This window comes from Cyprinodon variegatus, unplaced genomic scaffold, assembly GCF_000732505.1.
Source record: "Cyprinodon variegatus isolate N-32 unplaced genomic scaffold, C_variegatus-1.0 Scaffold36, whole genome shotgun sequence".
NCBI classification, from domain to species: domain Eukaryota; kingdom Metazoa; phylum Chordata; class Actinopteri; order Cyprinodontiformes; family Cyprinodontidae; genus Cyprinodon; species Cyprinodon variegatus.
In genome coordinates, this window is record NW_015150489.1 from 253,292 (window position 1) to 278,834 (window position 25,543).

The 25,543-nt window shown below is 39.5% G+C and overlaps 1 protein-coding gene across 2 annotated transcripts in view; it reads left to right on the forward strand.

Moving 5' to 3' along the window:
* Positions 1-410: 410 nt before the first annotated feature.
* LOC107104858 (protein Shroom1-like) overlaps positions 411-25,543 on the forward strand; it is a 30,629-nt gene continuing 5,496 nt past the window's right edge. Inside the window, exons 1-6 of one of the 2 annotated variants that reach the window (XM_015404986.1) lie at positions 411-580; positions 20,571-23,374; positions 23,462-23,648; positions 23,781-23,833; positions 24,086-24,595; positions 24,705-25,235. In XM_015404986.1, the coding sequence (XP_015260472.1) occupies positions 20,772-23,374; positions 23,462-23,648; positions 23,781-23,833; positions 24,086-24,595; positions 24,705-25,235 (3,884 nt within the window). In that variant the 5' untranslated portion in view covers positions 411-580; positions 20,571-20,771. Of the gene's footprint in view, positions 581-18,005; positions 18,353-20,570; positions 23,375-23,461; positions 23,649-23,780; positions 23,834-24,085; positions 24,596-24,704; positions 25,236-25,543 lie in introns of those variants that run through there. The other variant, XM_015404978.1, reaches the window with a different exon arrangement.

Below are 25,543 nucleotides of genomic sequence, written 5' to 3' on the forward strand. Positions count from 1 at the left end.
ATTAAAGTTAAAGCTAGGAAAATTAATTCCATTTTCTCAATAATAGACAATAAGGATTGCATTTTTAAGTTATGCTCTTCTATGTGAGGCTTTATCTATATTTCAACAAAGATGATCAACATCCAAAGATTGGGAGGCTTATGTTTATCTTATTTGTTTAAGTACAGATATATACCGTCACTTTACTTACGGGCATACTTCTGATTTTATTGAAACTATTTTTCCTTCTTGTTTATCTTATCATCATACGGTAAGAGAGTTTTTTCCCCCATTACTTTGCCAACTGACCAATCCCGTTCTTTGCCTTCCCATAGTCCCGCCCCCCGCGGCACGTGATTGGTCCAACCGCTGCTCCGTTATCCCCTTCTCTCCCCAGGGAATAAGGTAAGCTAACTCCGAGTGAAGGAAAGGAAAAGCTCATTAGTAGCCACTCTACTCATGGCGCAGTGAAAGGACTCGTCCCTGTGAACCTACGCGGTTATATCCTCGCTGTTTCTGCTTGTAGGAAAGGAAAACCACTGGAGGAAAAACAAGAAAAAACCAAGTTAAAACGGGCCGGGCTGAGCGGGGGTGTTGTCAGGTAGGTGGATTGACTCCTTAGCAGCAGGTGCATCGGTATCGCCCTAACGTCTCAGTTTCGGTCGTCAACGGTTGGCTTTTAGTCTAATAATCAATTTATAACCAATCAAAAGCTTTTAAGAGAGCATTATATTATATTTTCTTTAAATATATTGCAGTTGTAGGTTTTAAAGTTTCTGGTGTCCGTTGGGAAATCGGATGTCCTTGAAGTGGAGTAAACTAATATATATTATTTAGAACAGTTATTAAAAACGAAAATTCAAACATTTATGAAAAACTACCTTACTTTTATTCTTTGTTTCTAGCTTCTGTGACCCCCCTTCCAGAATTAATCGGTCTTTGTTGATTAACTGATTAAACGAGAGGAGGGGAAGGCAAAACATCTCCACCTTTAATGGTTTCCAAGCTAACTAATTAGCAGATAACAACTGAATATACATCAGAGTGAAGAATGGAGCAGAGGGAAGACTAAATACTTTTATGAACACAGATAACAGCCATTGTTACAGCAGCAACAAGAAAAAAACTTCCCTTAAACTGATACTGGAGTCTTGAATTATGCACAGGGGGGCCCTTTTAACCAAATGAGTGGCTTTATGTTTTATTTAAAGTGGGAACAAAAGGCAGCATTGCTTTGGCCAGGCTGGAAGAGAGGAAACCAGACACTGGAGTTTTGTGCAGCAGCAGGAATTGATGCACTGATGCTTTGGTCAGGTGGTGGGTGCAGAAGCAGCACTGCTGGCAGTGAATCCACAGAGATGGGAATGCACTTTAAACAATTTGTGATGATGTACATTTAAATGGTCTTGGATTTTGATTAGGGAAAGAGAATAAGATCAAATCTAAAAAAAAAAAAGTGTTAATGCACCTGTATTTAAAACCCTTAACGATTGTTGCAACAGGTACAACTGGAATTTATCTGGACTAATCTAAGCATCCTCTTTCAGTTTTACTTTGTTTGTTTGTTTTTTCTTTATCAACCTTCCAAACTCTCACAAGATTCCCCGTCCCAGCTGAAGAAACAGCCTTTTCTATATATGTCAAAAAGTTAGATCACCTTAATGCTGGGGTCTTCGACGTTTTCCAAGCCAAGAACCCCCAAACTGATGGCGATATATATCTTATGCAATTGTATTATATCAAACTGGTCCTATAGTCTCTCTATTACAGATGGAGTAATGTAACGAAAGTAATTTTGCCCTGGGATTATTAAAGTATTTCTGATTCCTACTCCTCATTGATGGGGGACAGGTGTTGTTAATGAAACGGTGCCCAGCTTGAAAGAGCTCCTGTGTGTCGCTGAATGTGTGCATTGATGACTAAAAGACATCTCCTGCCTCCATTTATCTGTTTACTACAGTGTGTTGAATTAACATTAACGTGTATATAAAGACATTTCAATTAGTGGAAAAAATTGCAGGGGAATATTAAGTCTAATTAATCAAAACTTTTGCAACCCCCCCATGCATTACCTCCAAAGACCCCCTGGGGGTCGCGGACTCCCTGTTGAAGACCTCCGTCTTAATGTTTGCTGTGTTCTCTCACAGCTGCAGGAAAAACAAACCCTAAAACAGCTCTCTTTTTGCTGCTGCTACATGGCAATAATTTTGGAGTAAGCAGCTTATTAAGGCCAATTTATGCTTCTGCCGCATAGGCTCTGCAACCGTCAGATCTTTCTCTGCGTGACCACGCCCCCCACACAGAGGCTCTGCAACCGTTGTTGCGCACCTAAAAAAAAATCCTAAATACGCGTCGGATGGTCGCAAACCAGCGCAGACCTCATACAAAAGTGCACAGACAAAAAGCAGCTGTGATTGCTCTCTTTGGAATGCCTTTCTGGCTGTCTGTGTGGTCGTCCTTCTTGATTCGGTGCCAGGGAGCGCCATTTTTAAAAACCGAGGAACAACTGCAATGGACAACTACGACGAAAGTTTAATCGAGGAGGTTCGGAAGTATAACCACTTTTACGATGCCTCAGACAAATTATATAAACATACCAAGGTCTCTGCCAAAACGAAGTTCTCGTGACCATCCGCCGAAGTGCTTGTGAGCTCCCCCTTGCACTCTGGCAGGAAACTGCTGTGCGTCCCTAGAAATACCAGACTGCCGGTGCAGAAGCAAACCAGTCCCAAGCGACATTTGATGTGTGCGGCTGCAGAAGTCTAATCTGCCCTTTATTGTCCTGTAATTCTCCACACAACCTTTACAAGCCCTTTTATTTGTCAAGCAGTGAAATTAAAAATATATTAAGGTAAATAAATGTCTAAATGTTGGTAGCACTAGATGCTTATCAAGCTCTATGCTCAGCAGGGAAAGATGGCTACCTACGGTGACCACAGAAGCACCTGTTGATCCGAGTCCAATTTCAACAAGAAAAATGACCGATGGTTTAATGATGCAAATCCAGTACGCTGAAGCGTACATGTGTTCTGTTATGTCCTATAGTGGCGGACGTGTTCACGCCAAGCCTCATTTAAGTTTTTTTTTCTTTCTGTATTTACTGGAAGATTAGAGATGAAAGGGATGGAAACAAAAGGTGGAAGTAAATAGAAGGGGGCAGCTCTAATAAAATAACAGACGTCTTGTAAATGTAGTCAGGGTGTTGAAACTCGATCTCTTTCGTCAGCCTTGTTTTTTACCCTCTTTATATAAGGAAAGAAAAAAAAAAAAAAAGGAAAATATTTGTTCTGTGTAGCCATGGTTTTAGCTTTAGTCTTGAAGGAAGGGGAACTGTGGAGTGTCTTATTATTTTTTTCTTCCAAGCAGTGGAAAATTACTCTTTGTGCGTTTGAGTGTGTGGTTCAGACTCGGATGTTTACATTCTTTAGGTGACCTTTCACTCAGCCCACCTCTACAAGGATGACCTGGTCTGGTGATGAGGGATCAGTTGAGGTATGCTGAAATGTTCCCTTAAGCCCAGATATTTGTCAGTAAGGTGCTTGGCTGAAGAATTGAAAAGTTACATTCGTGAAATGTTGTATCACCAGTACCCCCCCACCCCCATGACACCTATTGCTTTTCTCCTAGCTGAGTAGGATGTATCAGAAAGGTGTCGCAGCTTTGAATCTGTAAACGGCTCGTTAGGTTTTGTTATTTCAACCCTTATATTGTTCCTCGCACCTTCCTGTAATGGAATTCTCTTCCCTTTTACCTGCATGATGTTTTCAGAAAAAACAAACCCGTCTTCCAGTTCTTAAGGAAAGAGCAGAGCAAGGTGCATGACTCAAACTGTCAATAATCGCTTTTGATGTATCAGTCATATCAAGAACAAACCACTAGAGTGAGATTTAATTCTCCTACTGGTGCTATTAGTACTAACAGGATAAGTTGAAACAGTAGAGTAGGATTCAGTTAGTGCTTGTTTGATTACATTCAACGTAAAGAGCCCTTTGCTGATCAAAGTCCTCCAGACAAACCATCAGCTGCTGGAGCGATACCGGAACGTCCTGCCTATTTAGTCTGGGAGGTTATGTCATGTAGAAGTTAGTTGTTTAGAGATGTGTGACACCGTGGCGATACTCTCACCTAATGATTAAACTGAAGAGAGCGTGCAGCTTAATCACACACTGTGACAGCCAAGGAGCAGGTTGTTATTGGAGATGACGACGTCCTCGGTGGGGAATTATTCTTTGGAATTACTCTTTGGAAAAGGCATGTGATAAGCTTGATGTTAAGTTAATGAATGCATATGTGCAGGAGTTATATTTGATCACTGTCCTGACTAAAGGTCACATCAAACACGGACAAGGAAATCAGAGAAGCTTATTAGATTCTGTTGAGTGAGGCCATAGTAGACGATAGGCTGGCATGTTCTGGGGAAATGTCTTTGCTGGTTAAATAAATGATGAAATTGCTCCAAAAAATGGTTAATCAGTATGTGAAAACTGCTGCCTTTTTATTATGAAGTAAATTTTATTTGTCCAAACAGGTTTATGTTTTCCCCTTACTTCCCTCTCCTGATATGGTTAACATGTCTCATATTGTAGTACTTCCTGTGTTTGCTGGTTTTAGACATAATTCCCAAAATTTTCCATATCACTGAAACATGAGCTTTCTCTTCTTTATTTTCCTTTTTGTTTTTTTTTTGCTGGATTTGTGGGGTTCTGAAATCTGAGTGTGCTCACTCATTTGTCTGTAATTGTGATCTATCATGAGACCCTCCCTCTTTTGTCAAACAAGTAGAAACACAAGAATAAGACTTAAAGAAAAAGAAAAATAGCTGCCAGAGGTTATTGGAGGATGATACAGGAGCCCTGTCAGTTATTGAGTTTAGTTTTCTGTCAATACCTGCCATGGTTTCTTGACAAGGCCCTTCCTGCCCTGTTGTGTGGCCTTTTAAGACCCCCATTGTGGTTTGACAGGATCGTATAACTCCCATAAAAGTGTATGAGTGTGTGAACAACCCAGGGTCAAATGAAGAGAACATGTTTTTACTGTTTGATTATATCTGTTTCAGGGCTGAAAAAAATTATCAGAATAATAATTGTGATTTATCTGTTATCAAAGTAATCGACAACTAACTTAGTAATTGATTAATCATTAACTGGAGTATATAGACAGTAAAATACGCCTTTGGCTGACAGAGCAACGCACTTAGAGGTGTAATTATATCAAAAATTTAAAAATATATATAAACATTTTGCATTTAAGATAAAAATAAAGTTTACGTCTGTCAAAATGCTCTATCCAGAACTCCTTCAGTGCAAAAGTTTTAGTTTCACCTGGTTTAAACTCGTAAAAAATCTTCTTAAAGGAACCTTTGGCTATCTGATAATTCAATTAATCGATTAATTGAAAAAATAATTGACAGGTTAATCGATTTGCAAAATAATAGTTAGCTGCACCTCTAATGTGTTTATTATCTAAATATCTTAACAAGTTTTATGTTGTTGTCCGTTTGAATTGGATAAGAAATATAATGTTTTACATTTATTTTTAATATCTATCTATATTTAACATTTTGAGCCATTTTTATTTGTGTAAGTAGGATTTTGGGGTTTAGTTATTTAAAGGAGCTTAAAAATGTATGGGTTTTTTGGTTTTGGTTTTAATTTGAAAAATTATGGATTTAACAGTTTTGATTTATGGGGCCGTTCTAAGAATTATACAGATAAAGTTAATTTAAAATGACTCACAGATGGTTTTGTAATTAATTTAAATACAGAAAACCAAAACAGAGATAGCAGCAGATATGGATGTTTTTGGTCAGGTGAGCTGGGAAAAACAACAACAAAAAGCACACCTTAAAAAGCAGCACAGTGATTGGCTGACAGGCTGGTGCATTGTGATCACATTGTTGTGATGTTGGTAGAACATTACATCAAGGTGCTGATGAAGAGAAAAAAAGCCAGTGGCCTTATCAGGAAAACATGTTTCATATTTCAGTGCTTTAAGCTGACTTGAAAATTCAGATTGTAATGTTGAATCTGAATACAGATGCTGCTAACCTGCTGTCATCATAAGTATGTTGAAGAATATTTCTGTCTAACGTTAGCATCCAAACTAAAGAAGGACCGATAAATCGACTGCTTGATAATTAGCATTATATTAGCTTTTTTTTCTGTTATCAGTTTCTGATCCTTGCATGTGTTGGCTGATTTATCAGTGCATTCAGCAGCTATGCTGAACAAACGAATACTCCTTCCATTGCTGTCCATTGTTAATGTTTTGTTTAGTTAATGTTTTTTTTTTTTTTTTGTGAATTTTAACTTTAATGGAGGAAGAGAAGGAAATATTGGCTCCAAGAATCAACCAAAAATATCTGCAGCACATGCTAGATAAATGTTCCAAAGCAGAGCATGATCAAAACGATATACTATAGTTGTGGTTTGATAACAATGAGTTGAAATGTGTTTTTTTTTATGCTCTGACAATTTTTAGCTAAGAGTAAAAAAATAAAAATAAATAAACAGTATTTTGCATAAGCAAAACTGCCTTACTTTCTTCTGTAAAAATAACACATTATTACAATGTTTGTGACAAGCCTATTGATTATATTTTACTGTTATTTATTTTATTCTAAGCAAAAGCTTAGAATAAATAAATGCTAAATAGTTTTTAGGTCCTTATGCTAGCAGATATAACAAGCTGTTTAATTAGTTGTGCTGTTTGCTCAGGTGGCAAACCTCTAGTCCACTGTTAGCTTTAGACTGAGCTTTTTTTAAAGCTGTTTTCTAAGCTTGATGTAACCTGATAACTTGCATTTGCTTGTTCTTATACAACACACGATTGAAAAAATTCAAATAATTATATGTTTTTAAATCACATAGTTATGCTATTGCTCCAATAAAAAAAAACAACAGTTATTTACTTTAGCTCACTTATTGCGTTGTACTAGATTAAGAGATAAATGTTTTTCTTCTTGATGGTTTGTTAGCTGAAATGTATCATTTGCTTTTGCAAAAAATTACTTTTAAAACATAAATCTAATGCAATATCAAGCTGAACATCAGTTAGGATAAATCCTTTATGTCGACCTTTACATTGATTTTATTTTTTTGCTTCATATGTTTTTGAAACACGTCTCATACACAGTAAAGAAGAAGATCGATAGATGGGGTTTGTTTGCACACAGATACATCATGCCAGCAGGGTCTGTTAGAGGATCCTCTCTGGTTTCACCGATCCGATGAAAAGGTGTGTGAGGAGTTGTCACCAAGACTTGAGACAGCAGCACACTCGTTAATAAGGTTGTGATGTCAGGGTAATAAAATGTGGCATTTAAAGCTGTCTGACAAGGCTGGAAGCAAAGGCTGCATGTCTGAATGTGCAAATCTGAGCTCCACTGGTGGGTCAGTGGTTAGAATAACAGTAAAACCTAAGCATTGAAGTGGAAGTCAGTCCAAAAATCTTTTTTTTTTCAAAGTTACTTTACTTCTTTATTTGATTTTTTTCTATTTTTATTTTAATGTGAGACTTTTTCAAAATGTATCTCTCATTGTATTTTCTGAGTTCATACGGTACATGCTTTGAGAATTGCAGGGCTGGACAGTAAATTTCATGGGGCTGTTTTCTAGTCAGGTTTCATTATTTTTTATTCATTATTTCACAAGTTCCCCCCCCCCCCCCCCTTCCTCTCCGTACAGGAGTGGGAAACCTCCTCTGGCAGCTGTAAACTGACCCCATTGTGATCAAGTCCTCCCAAAATTAGATGCCAGATGAGGTGCTGCAGAATGAAGATTGGAAATCACTTGACTCCTGGGGGTGATTATCTGTGTTCTTGTATTACTATATCCCTTTCAAAAGCAGGGCTATTAAACTTAGCACCAGGTAATTTTGGTGTCATTTCATCAGATCCAATTGTTTTATAACAAAAGGTGTGGGTGGATTAAGACAATTATTGGACCATTATACACACTTGTTCGTTCCTGGAGCCCTGCTGTCTGTTCTATGATCCAGGTAGAGACGTGACCGGATGCTGCACAGTAAGAGAGAAATACAGTATTTTGTTTAAATAACAGTTCTAACTATTTCAAATGAAACCTTTCTGCAGAATAAGCATAATAGGATTTCTTTTAATTTCAGCCAAATCGTAAGAGGGAAAAAACACCACGGGGAACAGATGTGTTTTTTCTTTTTCTTTTTTTTTTTTATAATGAAATCATTTCTGCCTTAGTGCCAAGAATGTTAATGATTCCTTATGTGACAAGCTGAAAAAGGAGGTCATAGGATAAAGGTCTTTTTTAAATGTTTTTGTTTGGGCATTAAAAGTACCTGCTGACAATTTAAAATCTCTTCTTATTTTGTTTTTTAAGACTAAATTATACATTTTTTAGATCTTATGAGTGAAAATAAAAACACATTGACTTTTGGCAGAGGCACTGCAGGACGAAAACACTCAAGTTTAGGGTTATCTGTGGGTCATTCTTGATAATTAATTTAAAATGCTAAAGTTATCTTTAAAGCAGCTTACTAAAGGGAGGAGGTTTTAAAAATGTGTTTCCTGTTATTCTAAAAACTCAAGTTTAAGAAAATGATAAATTCGTATGCATTGAGAGATCATTTTTTAATCTTTTGGCTTTATTTATACAGAGTAGAATAAAAAGAAAAGATGATTCTTGTCATGATCAGTATTTATGATTTAAATAAAAGTGTTCATTCTCTAATTTTTTTGCATTTGATCTTATCGATTTTACTGGGAACATCAGACATCTCTGATTCTACATGCCTGTTCTTCAGTCTGTTGCTGGCTTCCCTGTCTGCCCTTTCAGTGGGTTGGAAAAGTGAACGTTAATTGTTAGCTCTCACACTGTGTCTGCCTTGGTTTGCAATTCAAATCTCCTTTTCAACCCTGAGTAAACATTTCCTTGTTGTCCTGAATCCGCTGCCCTAAGGGGGCGTATCGTATGCCTCCTAAAGTCTGCAAGCAGGTAGAAGTGGACATATTAGATATGGTAAACAGATCAAATCATTGTCCTTTCTTTTAGTGTCATTGTTTTATATCAGACCTGTCCAAAGAAGCAATATTCTAGGTCATTCTAGGTTGCGGTTTTGTCCAGACCTCTACCCCCTGAAGGTCCAACAAAATAAGGGGAAAAGCCTGCTTTTAAGTTTAAGTAATGTTTTGTCCCCGTGGGGAATGGGGTAAAATGTTGATGCTCTACAAAGTTAACTCAATCCTCATGGTGATCGGGTTTTCCTGGCGGGCTTTAATCAAGAACTGTTGCTTCCAGTCGCAAGTCATGCGTTCATAATTGGAGCTGTAGAAATCGCCTGTAGCACGTCATTGGGTTGCCACCTCTTCCCTTGTATATTCTTCTTGCTTTGGGATTAAATATGTAAGGTCATTATATAAGGGATGTTGAATCAAAATCTTTGTCCTTATGATATAACGGCTTCAAGAGGGGCTTATATTTTCCATTCTGGATGTGGGAGAGAACTATTTGATGACAAAACATAACTGAGCTCTGTTCAATAGGTCTCTGGGGAAAATGTATTTTTAGACCAATAATACCCTCAGATAGCTTTGGAACTGGATGTTGGAATTGGATTTAAAGCTGTTGCTTAATATGAGAGATAGACAGATACTTCAGCATATTTTAGGCAAATGTTAGTGGTTTAGCATCGGCAGATATGTGGATGCTTTTGTCGATTAATTAGTGCATTCAACGGCCATGTCTGGTTTAAATTGAAACTCGTGTTACATTTTTTACGGTTGTGTCATTTTTATCATGGAAATTTGGGAGGGAAAAAAGGGGTATTGGCTAAAAAATCAGTAGCAGACACTGCATTAAAAAGTTTATCTGCCGATCTCCTCTTCCTTTAGTTTTTGGGGTTGCATGCAAAGTTTTTGCTCCTCTTGGAATAGTCCCACTCATTGTTCTCTTATCAGGTATCAACATAGACTCACAGATGAGCAGTGAGAGCATTGCAGTGGTATCTGCATGGGTAGAATGGTGAACGCAACATAGGCATAATAAATATTGATCAACTTGTAAGTAATGGCGTTTTTTTTGTATGGCTTAATGTTTTTAAGGTGCCATACGAAATAATTAATTCCTCTTGAACTTTTTACATTTTCTTACAGTCACAAATTTAAATCTGCTTTTTTGGGATTTTATGGGATTTTACCAACATATCCTTAGCTCAAAATTTTATAGAGCTTGCTTAAAAAAAAAGGTAAAACAGTTTAGCAACACATGGTCATCCACCTTAACCCTTTAAAGCCCGATCCACGAATAAAACAAAACAGAAAATTACATTTTTTTGGTTTGAAGTCCCTATTTGGCCTTTTAATAAAATATGTACAAAGAGAAAACAGAATAAATTTTTGATATTAATCATTTATTACTATGCGATAAGTCAAGATTAATTTTTGTGTAGTCTTCTGCCCTCTGTTATCAGGTATATCTGATTGTATACAATAGGATTTTGAGCAAAGTTTTTACCATTAAAATATGCAAAAGGTGTCAGACGCAAAACATTTCAGAAACCGTATGTATCAAAAATGATACATTTGGCATTACAGGGTTAACTGCCTGCTCTGCAGAGGAGAGGATTGCTTAGAAAATCAGACGGGAGCCGCTGAGGTAATTCTGCAGAAGTCGCAGAGTTCCACAGCTCCCAAGCTAGGAAGGGTTACACAGCCAACATGTGGAAGAAGATATTTTATTTGGAAGGAAGAAAAAAAATAAAAGAAATTGTCCTTGTATTCAAAGCACTGCATGGACAAGGGTCATAAACATCAAGCCAGATATAGAAGGGAATGATTTGATGTCAAAGGGGGGGCAGTGAGAGATCACATCCCAGCTGAGAATCATAGCAGCATTATAGAAACTTTCTCTTCTTTCTTGCTCTCTATCAGATGTGGGCATGAATACATTAATTCTACACTGTTCAGAGATAAGATTGTGTTTAAAAAAAGAAAGGAAAAAAAAACATTCTCTATAAAATGCATGAAATATTTTGCTTTCATTCACACAAATTGTGAAATTAGTCGGCGGTTTAGTTTAGAAAAGAGCAAATTGACCAACTGAGCTCTGCTATTGTGTAAATGCTAGCTGCCCAAAGCCTGTGTGTGTTAGCTAATGTGCAATCACAAGTATGTGAATGGGGACGGAGGGGGGTTAATCTTTGAATAATATTTACATATTTGGTTTTTACCAGTCAAATGGAGTCCTGTGTGCTGCTCACAAAAACCTGTTTGTGTTGCCTGCTCTACCTGCTCCAGCTGCTTATCAGGCACATTCCTTTCCATGTACTTCTGCAAATCACCCAAATTTTAAGAGATAACGCACGAAGTGCCATGTCGCCATAAAGTGTCAGGTGTTTGGTCTGCTGACGGATTTTGTCACACTGCTTTCTTGGCATGCACATATAGTAGATGGTTTGGTTTTATTGTCTTAATGGAGTTAGATTTTAAAATGGTCTGCTAGGTTATCAGTGTTCTTGTCATGGAAAATTTCAAATGGAGCAAATAAATTAAAATTATTTTGGAAAAGTTGAACTTTAGGGGGGAAAATGGTACAAAAAGGTCCCAAACTGATTAAGTTTCCATTAAAGCAGGTGATAACTGACCCCAGAGAGTGGATGTGTTATATTTTTTACTTTTATTCTCAGCTCTATTTTTTCTGTTTTGGGTTTATCTCCTTTAAGTCTGTTTGATATCTCCATACTATGATGACTGTCAGTTATATACGAATTAAAACTTACACATATTAATTTTGTTTTCATTAAAAACAGAAAAGTGATGGTGGCTAAAGATAATAACAACTGTTGTTTATAACACTGCCTACTGAAGATGAGCACCAGCCCCCAGTGACCCCACCAGGATGAGCAGGTACAGATAAGAGGATGAATGGGAGGATACCATAAAAGTTGGAAAGTTTATTTTTCTGTATGTAATACATTTTAGTTTCATTTAATTAGTTTGAAAGGTAAAACATAGTTTTTCACATGGCTTAAAAATATTTTTTGACACTTGAGGCAAATTGACAATTCAATCCCAGTTTTGGTTGCTTCACATTTAACAAGAGAAAGACCCTATTTTTCTCCCTCCAGCCCTTTAGGTGGTGGTAACACCCTTAAAGTGGTTGGTCACTCAGCACACATATGGGAAGAGAGTTGGAGATAGAATACAGATCCATGCAGAACAATAGGCACTTTTGGAAAAGCTTCCAATGTCATGAAAACAATAAAACATCAGATGAAACGTAAAAAATACATTTTCCTGCCCTTAATTGATTAATGTGTTTTTTAATAAGTTGGAGCTTTTTTTGTACGAACAGTCCAGTTAGATCCGCCAAAATGTAACTAATTAAATAAGATAAGTAGGATTTTATTTGTAATGCAATGTATATGCATCTTGATTTGAACATTAATGAAGTCATCACAACTAAATATAAACTTTCCACTAGACCTATACAGAAAACACAGAAATGGAGTCCGGGTCTGCAAGATACGAGTTTAACAAATCTAAAATTCAATTGAATCGAAATATTAAATTTGAGTTAAGGTGTTACAAAAAATGCCCTTAGTATTAACATAAAAATGCATTTTGTTTTGACTTCAGAAGTAAAGAATAATTATGTTGGAAAGCACTCTATCGATCAAACATAACCTCAATGAATCTTCCCCCATATATTGAATGGAAATGTGAAATAGATATATTCTCTGTTTATTTCACAGACATTAGTGTCCAGGGACAGCAGATAGATACGGGCTGAACCAAGGCAAAGATGTAGAACTGATTAATAACTAAACGCTAAACGTTTTCCCCAATGATGAAGACTTTCCCGTTTTTAAACAGAAAGTGGGTCAGTTATTATGCTTGCTGTCTCCTTGGCTTCCCACAGGGACAGGTTTTTCATATCTATGGTTGTCCTTTGTCCATTGCATATTTTTAGATACACGCACCAACCAGGCTTGTTCCATGTGCCATCAAAGTATGTGTCCCTAAACTTTACTTTTTTCTTTTTACTGAATAAAGGTTAATCAAATTAAAATGGTTGGAACATGGATGTATTTAGTTTTGAACTATTGAGTAACTGGCTAACTCTGAATTTCTGTCCATATTTGCTGTAATTAATTTAATCCAAAACACTCATAAGCTTAAGATGTTATTGTGGGTTTTCTGAAACTTTAGGTAAAGGGTCAATTCTTTTGGTCACCCATGATCAGTATAATATCGTCCTTTAATCTTTTATTTTTTACTCCAAAAAGCATGCAGTCCTAAATAAAATCAAACTCCTCGGCCTGCAGCTGGGAGCTCCTCCATTGCTGAGGAATTTTTGCAGTCTCCAGTTCAACTCGCTTTGGTCAGATCATGTTGCAAACCCCTGGGGGTCCTTAATACAAAAGTAATTGTGTTCACAGAGGCCAGATGAATGTAATAGGTTTGTCATTCAACCAGCTTTGTGCTCAGCTAGGGATAATGTGGTTACCTGTTAATGATTGATCAAAGATGATACAGAAAAATTGTATGATTACCGTCTTTATAACCCTGCTGTTGCATATCCTGTTTGTGATGTTATGTAACCATGCTGTTAGCACTTTGCATTAATTAAAAGACAGAAACATGGTCACAGTTCAAAGTGCATGGGGTCTGTATGGTTTTACAAACCTATTGCTTTGTTCAGCTACATGCAGCCTCCAAATAAAGTGGAGTAAAGGTCTAAGTTGCTATTTGGGCCAGATCAGGGCAGGAATGCAGAGCTTATTAGACTGTGACAGCTTGTCTTGGTCAGCTAGAGATTTTGGATGCTGGTGTGAGCACTGCCCAGCAACGGGCAGCCATGGTTTCTCCCTGCAGCATACGTGATGCAGACGTTACTAAATTAGCGTGTTGACAGCGACATTGTTTCACGTTTTGGTGCCTTTCCTTTTCCATTCTGTTAGCGCTTAAAGTCTCACAGCTTCCTGCTTTTCTAAACCCACTTCCTCTTTGGTTCTGTTTGATTACAGACAGTAGGAGTCATGCCTTTTAGGCCTGACTGGGCATTTAATGTCAGGTGTTTTTTTTTCATTTTGATCTAATTGCTCAATTTATAGATAATATGTTTTGTAAGTCACTTATCTGCCCTTAGTTCTATAAGCATCTTTACTACTCATATTGGTTAGGGTTCCTGCTATATTTATCAACTAAAAAATCTCATGAGTCACAATGACACACTTGCCCACAGAGAACATGAGCCCAGTCAAGCTGTTGGAGCTCCAACATATATCCACCTGCAGTCTGATTTGAGCCTTTATAAGTGGCTCAGTAGAACAATCAGGGACCTTAAGATAAAGTAGCTTAGGTAATATCTGTTGTGCGCAGGGATGTTGACTGCTCACCTCTTAGTTTTACATTAAACATAAACAGAACTTTGCTTTTACTGCATGCAAACAGAACTGTTTGCTGTGGCGGAGCTTGTCTCCCAGTGAATGTTCGGTGCTGAAAGCAGAGCTCAGCGTGTCCCAAAGTTTACACATTTCCTGACACAGCAGTTGTATGCAGGAGTGTGAATTCAGGTCTCCAGTCACCAGAGTTAGGCCTTTCCTAGTTACATTTACTTGAGTACATTTTTAGCTTTTACTTGAGTGGAAATATGCCAAAGTAGTGCCACTCTTACCCAAGTACATTTTTAAGGATTCTACCCTCCTCTGGCACACCTCTGTCCTGCTTAACTTATATTTTGCTTTATGTTTTTATTAGAATATGACTTATGTGCAAGAAACCTTTACTTTTTTTTCTGCCCTGTGATAACTAGAGATTTGCTGGTTAGACGAAGGCAGATACTGAAACTAATCATTTCAGCTATTATGTTAATCTCTCTAGACCAGTGGTCTCCAACCCTGGTCCTCAAGATCTACTGTCCTACAGATTTTAGATGCATCCCTGCTTCAACACAGCTGAATCAAATGTTTGATTACCTTTTCAAGCCATTAATTTCTTGTTCTTTAGACTGAACTGTCGCGCTTCTTGTTGCGTCACACCTCAACCCGCCTCAAAGCCAACGCTGATTGGACGTTCGTTTGGTGAACGGCTCCAAATTTTCTTCAACGGAGAGTCTCCAGACTGATCTGCGAGTAAAACTTTGAAAGCTCGCGAGATCAGGATGGTCTCACGAGGCTACTTATTGACCCCTTTAGAAAAGTCTTTGCTGCATTGTTCTAACCTCTTAGGATCTTTTGACTTCTGCACCATCTTCTCTGTTAAGTTGGGGTGTAATATGCCCACCCTGCCTTACTTATCAAACTTCGCTACACGTCTTTCCCACTTTAAGTAGTGGCTATAAGAAATTGGCCTCTGTCTTCCATCATTGTTAATCATCATATTTAAAGGTTCTTCAAAAGAGTTTTCATTTACTTTAATTGTAAAACAACCAATGGCGATTCCTATTTTTTAGGATTTGCTTAAAATCTCTGACAAAATGATTTATGAACCAAGTTTAAAACATTTATTCTCTCCTCATGAGCTGAATCAATTGTCTCTGAGTGGATATTTGTTTTCTCTGTCCTCTGTGTAGCTCTGACGTATTACACAGCCCTGTTTTACTGCTGCAGTTTCTGCTTTTCTTTTCACCCTTTCAAATACATCCAGCCTTCATAAATAAGCATTATGCTGGAGTAACCCACAGCCTCCAGTAGGAACTGAGTGCAGCTAGTTGTTGATGCCATCCTAGCAGTAAGAAAAGCAGTGCTGCCAGCTTCACCAGCAAACAATAGAGAAGGCAACAAGGATCTTTTGTTGAACACTGAGCGAACACAGGAGGTCAGAAAGCTGCCATTGTTTTTAGAGAGTGGGTTTCATCTACATAACAGACTGATCAGTGTCTAGTTTGAAGGCTGTAGTTTATGGGATGTGTCAGCTTTGTGTATCAGTAAGGCATGTAATTTTAAAAACTAGCTTGTATTTCTTTCAGATGGATCTGAGCTCTGAAGGAGGCTGGGAATAGAGGCTTTCTATAAAACTATTTAAAGGCTTTCTGAAATTAAGTGTAGATGTTATCTTCATACTTTATGGTTAAATGAGGCTTTGGGTCATTAAAATGGCTTAGTATGTAATAGAGCAGTAATAGGAGTTATTATCAGAATGGGACTTTGTCTGGTGAACAAAGTCTAGATGCTTATTAGTGGTTTAATAATAGATAGATCTATTTTTGTATATATTAGTTAAGTTACATTGGTATAAAATTAATTATGAATTCACATCAGGTCTTTTGGATGTACTATCTATGCTGTACTGTGTCAGAATGTGAGCAGGTGATCTCTTATTAGTTTTTATCAAGATGAAAGCTGCTTTTTATCCAAATAGCTGAACTGTGATATAGATAGAAATTACTGTGTTGGATGTGGATCTCATTTGTAGATGAAATTAAATAAGATTGTAACATGACAGATTTTTTGATATGGGTAAAAATGTTATGGCTGGGCAGTTTGGCTTGAAATTTGAATCTCCCATTTGACCAAATACAATTAATAGCTTTTTTTTTTCTCTTATAGAAAGAAGAATTAACAAATGACTCATTTTAATGAATCAAATGAATCTTCCTCTGTGGGTGGGGACCTAAATTTATAGGAAAACTAAATCCCAGCTGTAAAACAGGCTTTTAATACATTCATGTTTCACAACAAACAATGAAAATATAACAGCTGGTGGTTTCACACAATCAGATGGTTTATCAGTTATTAATATCTAAGAACAAAAAGCAAGAAGCTGATGTTACTCTGAGCTATGGATGCTAAAGAAGAGCATTGGTGGAAAAATAAATCATAATTGGCTGAAAAATTCAAACTTCAAAAACAGAAAAATTTGATCAATGAATCATTCCCGCTCTAGTAAACATATCGTCATCAAGACAAGTCAATAAAATCATGTATTTACACCCCTAATATTTAAATTAAGTTGATTTATGCTTGAAATTGTTTTGAATCCCCCTTTGATTCTCTTAAAGAAGCAGTTGGCCGCTTACGCTGAGCCTGGTTCTGCTGGAGGTTTCTTCCTGTTAAAAGGGAGTTTTTCCTCTCCACTGTCACTACTAGCATGCTTAGTGTAAAGGATTGGTGAAGAGTCAATGAGTTGATGCAATCAACTGGTTTTCCTTAGGTAGAAAACTTTGAATCAATCTGACTGGATGATCTGGGGAACTGTAAAGTGCCTGGAGATGATGTGTGTTGTGAATTGGCGCTATATAAATAAACTGAATTGAATTTAATTGAAAGAAAACAGTTGTTTAGCTTCTGTGTTGCATTTAAACATCCTAATTTTGAGCTCTAAATACTCAAACATGTCATCCCTGATCTAGATCGTTACTTTTCCAGATTTAAAAGTCTGTTAAATAAACTGTAGGATAAAAAATGTTTGTATTTTCAGACTTTTTTTTTTTTCGCTCGATCCAAAGATCCATGTATCTAAACGGAAACATATATGTTGTATTTAAAGCAAACTGCTGCTACAATTATTTGCACATCCATTAGACAAAGGGTTTTTGGAGGTTCAGATCTGGGAAAGTACGGCTTTATACTGTATAAATGTTAGGATCCTTCATGGAAATTCGGATTTTTCTAAAGTGTTTCTTTTATGCCTTTGGTTTAATTTGAGTCACCATAGAATTAAACAAGCAGAAGCAAACAACATAAAACCTGGTCTGTTTTATATACCTCATAATCACAGATGTATTGTAGATCTTATTAGGATAAATACACTTAAGGGCTGACTAAACAGTATTTAGAACTTTTAGGACTTTACCTTTAACAGATAAACTAATGCGGATGGCTGTGAGGAGCCTTTTTCTCCCCTCTGTGGGGCGGAGTTCGGGAGGTCACCCATACACCCACTCTCCCCATCGCCGTTATCCCCCTCCTCCCTCTCTCTGTCCTCCCTCTTGCCTTGGCTAGTCTCCATGCGCCAGGCTCAGGGCCTTGGGAATGAATGGTGCCCCGACTCTGCTCCGTCTTTGAAGCCAGCCAGGAATGCGAGGCCTCTTTTTTTTTTGCACCCCTTTCTCTCTCTCTCTCTCTCTCTCTGTTGTTTGGGCAGCCTGCAGCACTAGCAGCTATGTGCAGCAGTGAAATATTCCCTCTTCTCTGCTCATTGTGCATCAGAGAGCCAGACGTCATCGGCCGGCCAATCAGTGGCTCCCACTAGGCAGCCCAAGGTCTCTGTGGGGGGAGAAGGGACCCACTTAGAAGTCTTCCCTCTCACACTTGCTTCTCCTGGTAACTTGCTTCACTCATGCTTCAGAAGCAGATGGAAATCATCAGTTTTATCTGGATTTAGGAATATAGCAAAAGAGACCTTTCCTTCTCAGATGGGAAGCAGGAAAGTCAGCAACTTAGACTCAAAGTTTTGGTGAGTTTTTCTTTCTTGTTTCCATCTTTGACTAAAGCTTGTTGTTCACAAACTTTTTCAGTCCACCTTGCTCTGTTGATGTAGAAGCGGTTACCACTACTTATGGCTCTTCCTGGCCACCCCTCCAGTTCCCCTACTTCTCTCTGCTTCCCGGCTGTCACCGTTTGCTTCTCCTGTCTCTTCTTGTTGTGGTTTGCGTGTGAGAGTATTTGTCTGGGCCAGTCACCCTTTTGCCTCCCCCTCCCTCCCCCACTTTGCACCCCTCTGTACATTTTGTCACTGCCTGTCCCCTCCATCACTTCCACTTGAGCGCTCCTCTTTTTGGTAGCCTCTCTCTGTTCTCAGAGGACCGCAGATCAGAAACCTCCTTGTCGATACATTCAATTCCTTTCAACACCTTTCTTGGAACTCTCTCTGGAGAGGAGGTTTTGTGTGTAAGCAGATTGACCATGTTGCGTCATGTTTGATGCAGGCTTTCAGGCTCCCCCATAGACTTTTCAGACCATGGAGCAAATACTTCTAGATTTAAAGAGTTTTCTGTCAGCAAGTCTATTTAAGCCATAACTGGGGAATTATTTAACTATCATGAACCAGAAAGAAGTAAACTATTCAAGCTAATTCAGGATGTGAACAAGATGTCTTGTTTCCATCATTAATATAATATTGATTCTGCTTGCTCACTGTTTGATAAGTGGCTGGTGTGTCTTTGTTTTACCAACAACATTTACTTTTGCACATGCTTGACAAGCATCAAGCTTCAAACATTGAAACGGCAAAGTCATGAAAAGGCATGTGGGTCATGGGAAAGTCTCAAACCTGTCATCTTAGTACCAACTGGGCTGTCCATGTCTAGATATCCATGTGCTACAAAACTGATTAAAGCACTGGGAACTTATTAGATAAATTATGTCTTTCATTTAAAAAGATCAAACTTATGTTTGTAGATTTGTTCTTTCTAACATTTTGTTCACAATAAAAGTAGGACACATGTTTATTTTTTAACTTGTAGATGACTTCTTCCGGATATAGTGAATGTGGTTAAGCGTTACAGTAATAACTTTCCCTCCTTGATGTATTTCACATTAGTCAACAACCAAACATAGTTTTTTATAACTAAAGATTTATTTTTACCCCTATTTAAATAGTTTAAGGTAGATGTGCGTATGTGTATGAATTATGTTTGCACCCATCCATATTAAAATAATATCCTTGTCTATTTTTAAACTTTTAAGTTAAAGTGTTTTGACATGGCAAATGTTTAAGGATAATTTCTAAAGCAAGGAAAGTCTGTTTCTGTAATGGTTCACTAGTATAATACTCATCACCTTTTTTGTATTTTTTTTTACTCATTTATAGTATTTATTTAACATAAAAGATTTAAAAAAGCATCACTTCTTGAGAATGGGTTTTACATGCCACATGGCTAATCCCCAAATATTTGATGAGATTCCTGACATTTTTTTCATGTGTATGCGGTTTGCACCACCAACCTCAGAGCCTTTAATGAGCGGCATCACTGTTGCAAAACGGCACATGCTTCCTTCAGCAGGTGGTTTACCCTCCTGATCCTCAAATCAACACTCAATATGCAAAACATATCTTTGGAAAGATAAGAAAAAATTCTCTGGATTTGGCATGTACAAAAAAGTGGGGGAGAAAAAAAAAAAAAAAATATATATATATATATAAAAGCTGGGTTAGAATTAACTCTTTTAATCTAATGCTAAACGAATGAACCATTTATCTCACATCAATAAGAAATAAATCAAACTTCCATGTAGAGCAGTTATTTTAAAATGTAATATATTAGCTGCCTTAAACACTGTAGATTGCTGTAACTCTATTTCTGGATATGATCTTAATAAAAACTAAGTGGCTGGATTAGAGTTATTCATCGTTTAATGTTGAAGCTGATATCTGATTCAGGAACCAGATCAGTGCCTCCCTGATCTGAGTGAAAGGACTTTAAGGCATAGCAATATTTAAAAAAAAAAAAACCTGTGTAAACCTTGATAACTTATCGGTCTGTGTGTTGTACCATGGTGATCTAACAAAAACTTGTTTATTTAAGATGTTAGTTTAATATGTCCTTTAGTAATTTGAGAACCCATCTTTGGGCAAACAGTTTCAGTCTGGATCTGTACCAGAAGCATGTCCTAAAGCAACACATGAGTAAAGATTGATAACCTGTCTGTGCTCTGTCTGTTTTTCCCACCAGGAGCAGACTGTCTCAGGACGCTTTAAGCTAACCCAAGAACATGACTTAGCTTGAGACCAGGACAAGAGACACCTGGGTGGAACTGCGCTGGTGTTGGTTCCCCCAGTTTCCCCCCACAGGACAGACTCGTGCAACAGTGCCTGTTCACATTCGTATGATTTACAAGTCCCGTCCTTCCCGTCCTGCCATCCGCCCCAGTCCATGGATTCTTACAGCTTGCACATTGAGAGAATGAGCAACGTGGACCTGCATCCTCTTAGTCTGTCAGTAAGCCGGCTTTCGCCAGCCAAATCCCACAGCAGTATTGACCATATAGCCCACCACCAACACGGCAAAGGAGACTCTGCATATAGCTCCTTCTCGGGTGGGTCAACTGCTCCGGACTACCCGTCTCCCTTCCTCTCTGATGACTTGCAGTCAAGCTCCATCAGCCAATATGCAGACCTTAAATATGTGAAGTCTTTTTACAATCCAACCCAGTTCTTGAATTCTGACTCAAAAACCATGGATCAGCTCTACCTCTCAGTTGAAGCTATCTCACAGCAGTATCGCAACAACATGGATGTGAACTACTACAGCCACAATGGCAGTGAGCGATTGCGCACCAGCAATAATGCACACCTTAAAAAAGATCTACATTCAAGGACTCTGTCCCAGAATGCTCCTGCTCCCCCAGTCCCAGCTCGGATTGATAGTTTTATTGCCACTAAAAACTTGGAGAACAGCCGATTTAACCTTCAGGGCACTGAATTTAATCCCCTGCCTCAACCACCTCAGCAGCAGCTCAGACCCAATGGCCGACCCCATTCTAAAAGTCTAAACGCTCCAAGGTCTGAGACGGCGATCCCAGATAAAGGTGTGAACTCTGAGACGGTGTACTCGGTATGGAAAGGCTCGCAGGAGGTGCAGCAGGCCCCGCATCCCCCAAGCTACCGGTTGCACCTCCAGCTTCACAATCAGACAAGGGTGAGCCCACAAAACCCTTCCATTGTGGACAACAATGCTGCCTCTGAGCTGCTCAGGTCATCAAACACCGTGAGCCGATCACCACCTCCAGGCAGAAACCAGCCTGAACATCCAACACCCAAACAGCTTTCTGCCAATAGTGGCTGTAATGGAGACCCTCAGAACAAACCCAGTGGTCATTTTCGAAGTGAGCGCAAAAGAGCGCACTCGGCTCAAGAAAGGTGTGCTGTTTCAGAACCGCAGCGAGCCCCTAGCCCCTGGAACAGCAGTCAGAGTTTGCTTAGCAGCAGCATTAAACAAAAGGGACAGTTCTACTTTGTCACAGGAGTGTATAAACCATTTGAACCTGGGATGAGGACGCACTCTGCAACTATAAGTGGTACAGAAGCTGTAAAGGAGGTCTCTGCTGTGTTGGAGACACACAGACGAGACAAAGAGCGATCTCACAGTACAATGGATCATTTTTTTAGTTCTCACCCCTCCAGCGGTACCATTCCAGAGGATGAGGAGGTTTTTATTTCTGAGGATCAGGGAGTGGACCCAATGTCCAAGAACCTGGCCCACATGAATCACAGATCGCCCAACATTTCACATGCCGTGGAGGAAAGTCGAGATATTGGCCGGCACACTGCAAGCAATCCAATATTCTACTGTGGACCCGACAGACAAAGTCCACCGGATTCAGCCGCTCAGCAAAACGAGGTCATGCTGATAAGCAATGAGCCCACAAACTACAAAAAGTGGGACGATCAAGCAAACGGAGGGAAGCGGCAGACTTCGGAGGACATTGCTAGTGAGAGGATAAACAAAGAGACTACTCCCTTGCTGTATCACCTTACCGGTGCCAATCGAGCAGTTTTCCAGCCCAAGATGGATCCTGAATTCAATGGAAGGAAGGAAACGGGTCTTAATAAATCTGTCCAGGGAGATGTAGGAAACGATGAGAGACCTGCACAAGGTGATATTTGCCAGAACCCCAGGGGAAAGGTCCAGCCCGTAGCTTGTGGCACTCTAGACGATTCTTTTAAAAAGTACTACAAAGAAAAGCTTAAGGATGCCCAGAGCAAAGTCTTAAGAGAGACATCATTTAAGAGGAGGGACCTGCAGCTGCCTTGGCCTCACAACTTAACGCAAAACCCCGACTGTAGACCTGCTGCGCTTCACTCCTTTTCCTCATCACAGGACTCTGAGATATCAACAGACACACTCACCCCATCATTAACATCTGAGGGCAGCCTTAAAGAGGTCTGGGAAAATCCAAAGGAAATTGATAAATTACCTGAGAGGGAATATGGGAGGTTGGCAAATGTGGCCCAGCCTCAGGTGCCACGCATCGGAGGCAGAAAGAGACTGACTCCAGGTCAGAAGAAGATGTGCTTCTCTGAGCCAGAGAAACTCAACCAAGTAGGTACCACACCCAGCCACTCGGCCTGCCGCTCCTTTGGGAATGAAAGCGAGGGATTGTTTACGACAGGGTCTGAGGGAGAGGAGGAGATGCAGCAGGAGGAGCATGGACTGGTTGCAGCTCGGAGAAAAGTGTTTGAGTCAAGAGGTCGCGCCTCGTCTGTCTCAAGTGCGTCAAAGACAAACCTAAAGCATCTGCAGCAACAGGCCCTCATGGATTACATGGAAAGAAAGACGGGCCAAACGGTGGCTGAGCCGCAGCTCCCAGCACCTCCTCTCCCAGCTCCATCCAGACAGAGACATTCTCTTGGGGAGAAACCGTTTGACTGGGGATCTCGCCCACAATCATTGAATCATGAGAAACACGCAAAGAAGAAACACCATAGACCGCACTCCGCCGGCCGCATCCTTGATTCCCCGAGTAGCTCGATGAGGTACCTAAAATGTCACATGCAAATAACCTGATGTTTCGACATTTAACTCAGAAGTATAAGCAATGTTGTTTAAATGTTCCCTAACAGGTACGCCCAGTTCTTCTCTGCACAGTCCTGCTCAGGCTACTATCCTGGCCACCAAAACGCCTCTAGAATGAGGGAGAGCCAAGGTCCATCTCAGGGAAAATCTGCATCTGCAGAGAGTCTGTTGGACCAGCGAGAGCCAAGCAATCTGCTAAGGAACAGATCCACATCCACCCCGCATACAGTTCAGGTACAGCACTGATAGTATCAGTACTTTTTCATTTAGAAAATTGTAGCTTTATTTCTACTTCACCCAAACACCTTTTAATGGGATTTTTATTTAAGATATTTAAGTATAAGAATTTTCCAAATTTCTCTTCAGGGCAATGACATAAAAGATGATCCACTGCCAGTTAAAACTGTGGAAACCCAGAGGTATGTATGACTGCTGTAGCAAAATAGGGAGAATATCTGTTTGGTTTGTTTTGTTTTAAGGTTAGGAGAGAATTAGTTTGATAATGTGTCCCAGGCATAAACAAACTTGTTTCCTGACGCCTAAAGGGTTACCACTTTATAGAGACTTACACCAAGAAAATATTTCTTTAAATCATTCATATTTAAATGTTCATTTTTTATTTCATTCCTTCTGTTTTATTTTATTTTATTTTTTTTTTTTTTTTTTTTCAGCTGCCAGAAAAATGAAGCAGTGGAGACTTTGGAGCGGCCGTCCGTTGAGGGCCAGCAGCCTTCTCGTAAGGTGGGACCCAGGGGGAAGTCCATGGAAGAGCTTGGAGCTTTAAAAGTAGCTAAAGTGTCGGCCCTGAGCAAAAGCTCGGATCAACTGGACCAACTGTGCAAGAATTCAGCCGAGCCTGCGGCCATTAGCAGAAATGTGAGGAGCGCTTCACACTTCTCGGAAGACAGAGATGCTAGACGACAGGAAATGAGAAAGGAAGCAGAGTTTGTAGGTCAGAATAACTCTCAGGGACAGAGCCAACACCAAACCCAGAAACACTGTCCAGAGGAGGATGCAGCAGGAGACAGAAGCTCAGGTCGACCCTTCTCTCCCGTCTCCAGTGGAGAACCTAATGAGACATTTTCTAATCCTCCCTACCTTAGAGGACAAAAGCTCAGTGAATGGGAGATCGCTTCCACATCCAACCAGACGAAGCTTCCTGAGAGCGTCCCTATCTCCAGGTAAGAGGAGACTACTTAAGTATCCCAAACATGGCTTTATATGTCATACTTCATTCACTTTAGGTGTTATCGTTCTGCCTGATTATTTTCTACTTTTTATTTCTGTTAGAGGTGGGTCTTCCTCTGGATTAGAGAGAGAGCAAACAGTGAACGAATCAAGCAGCGAGACGAACCACGAAGTTTCCCTGAGCTGCGGCATCACCACTGATCGGTCACTGTGGATTCTCCCACCAGAAGAAGAGCTTAAAGGGGGGTTCCTCACAAATGTTTCAGACGAGCCTGGCAGTCTCATCTCCACGCAGCAGACCAAGGACTCCTCTGTGTCTCCCTCCACGTCATTCTCTGAGGAAGAAGTCAGTCAGCAGGCAGATGAGATGAAAGATGTGGCCCCAGAGGCTGAGAAAGCAGGAGAACAGGAGGAGACGCCAGAGGGAGAGATGGATAAGTCTGCCAAGAAACCCAAGTGGGAGGAGCTTGTAAAGGCAGTGGTCAAAGCTGACCAGTCACTGGCAAGGGTGCTCTGTCCACTGGCCAATCGTAAGACGGCGCTGATGCTGATGGAGCAGCTTCTGTCGGAAGACACGCTGCTTATGGAGGAGCACTACAAGAAGAAACAGGAGCAGAAAGGAACAACAGAAAGGTGAATTTAGTGAATTATAAAAACAGATCATCCTGTCATCCTTCCATGTGACAATAACTGCTTCTAACATAAAAGATAATTAAACTAACCTGTTTTAAACTATTAGGATAATGGAGTCGACAAAAGTTACAAACTAAAACTGACTGCTGTATAAATGTTTCCATGAAACCTTAAACTGGCTCCACTACTGAGCTCTTCCAGTGATGCGTTGCATTGCGTTACGCCACATGTGCAGACACACCTGCTTATTTACTTACTGCTGCACGTCTGCCTGGGTAATCAGATACATGCAGACAGTGCTCTTCTGT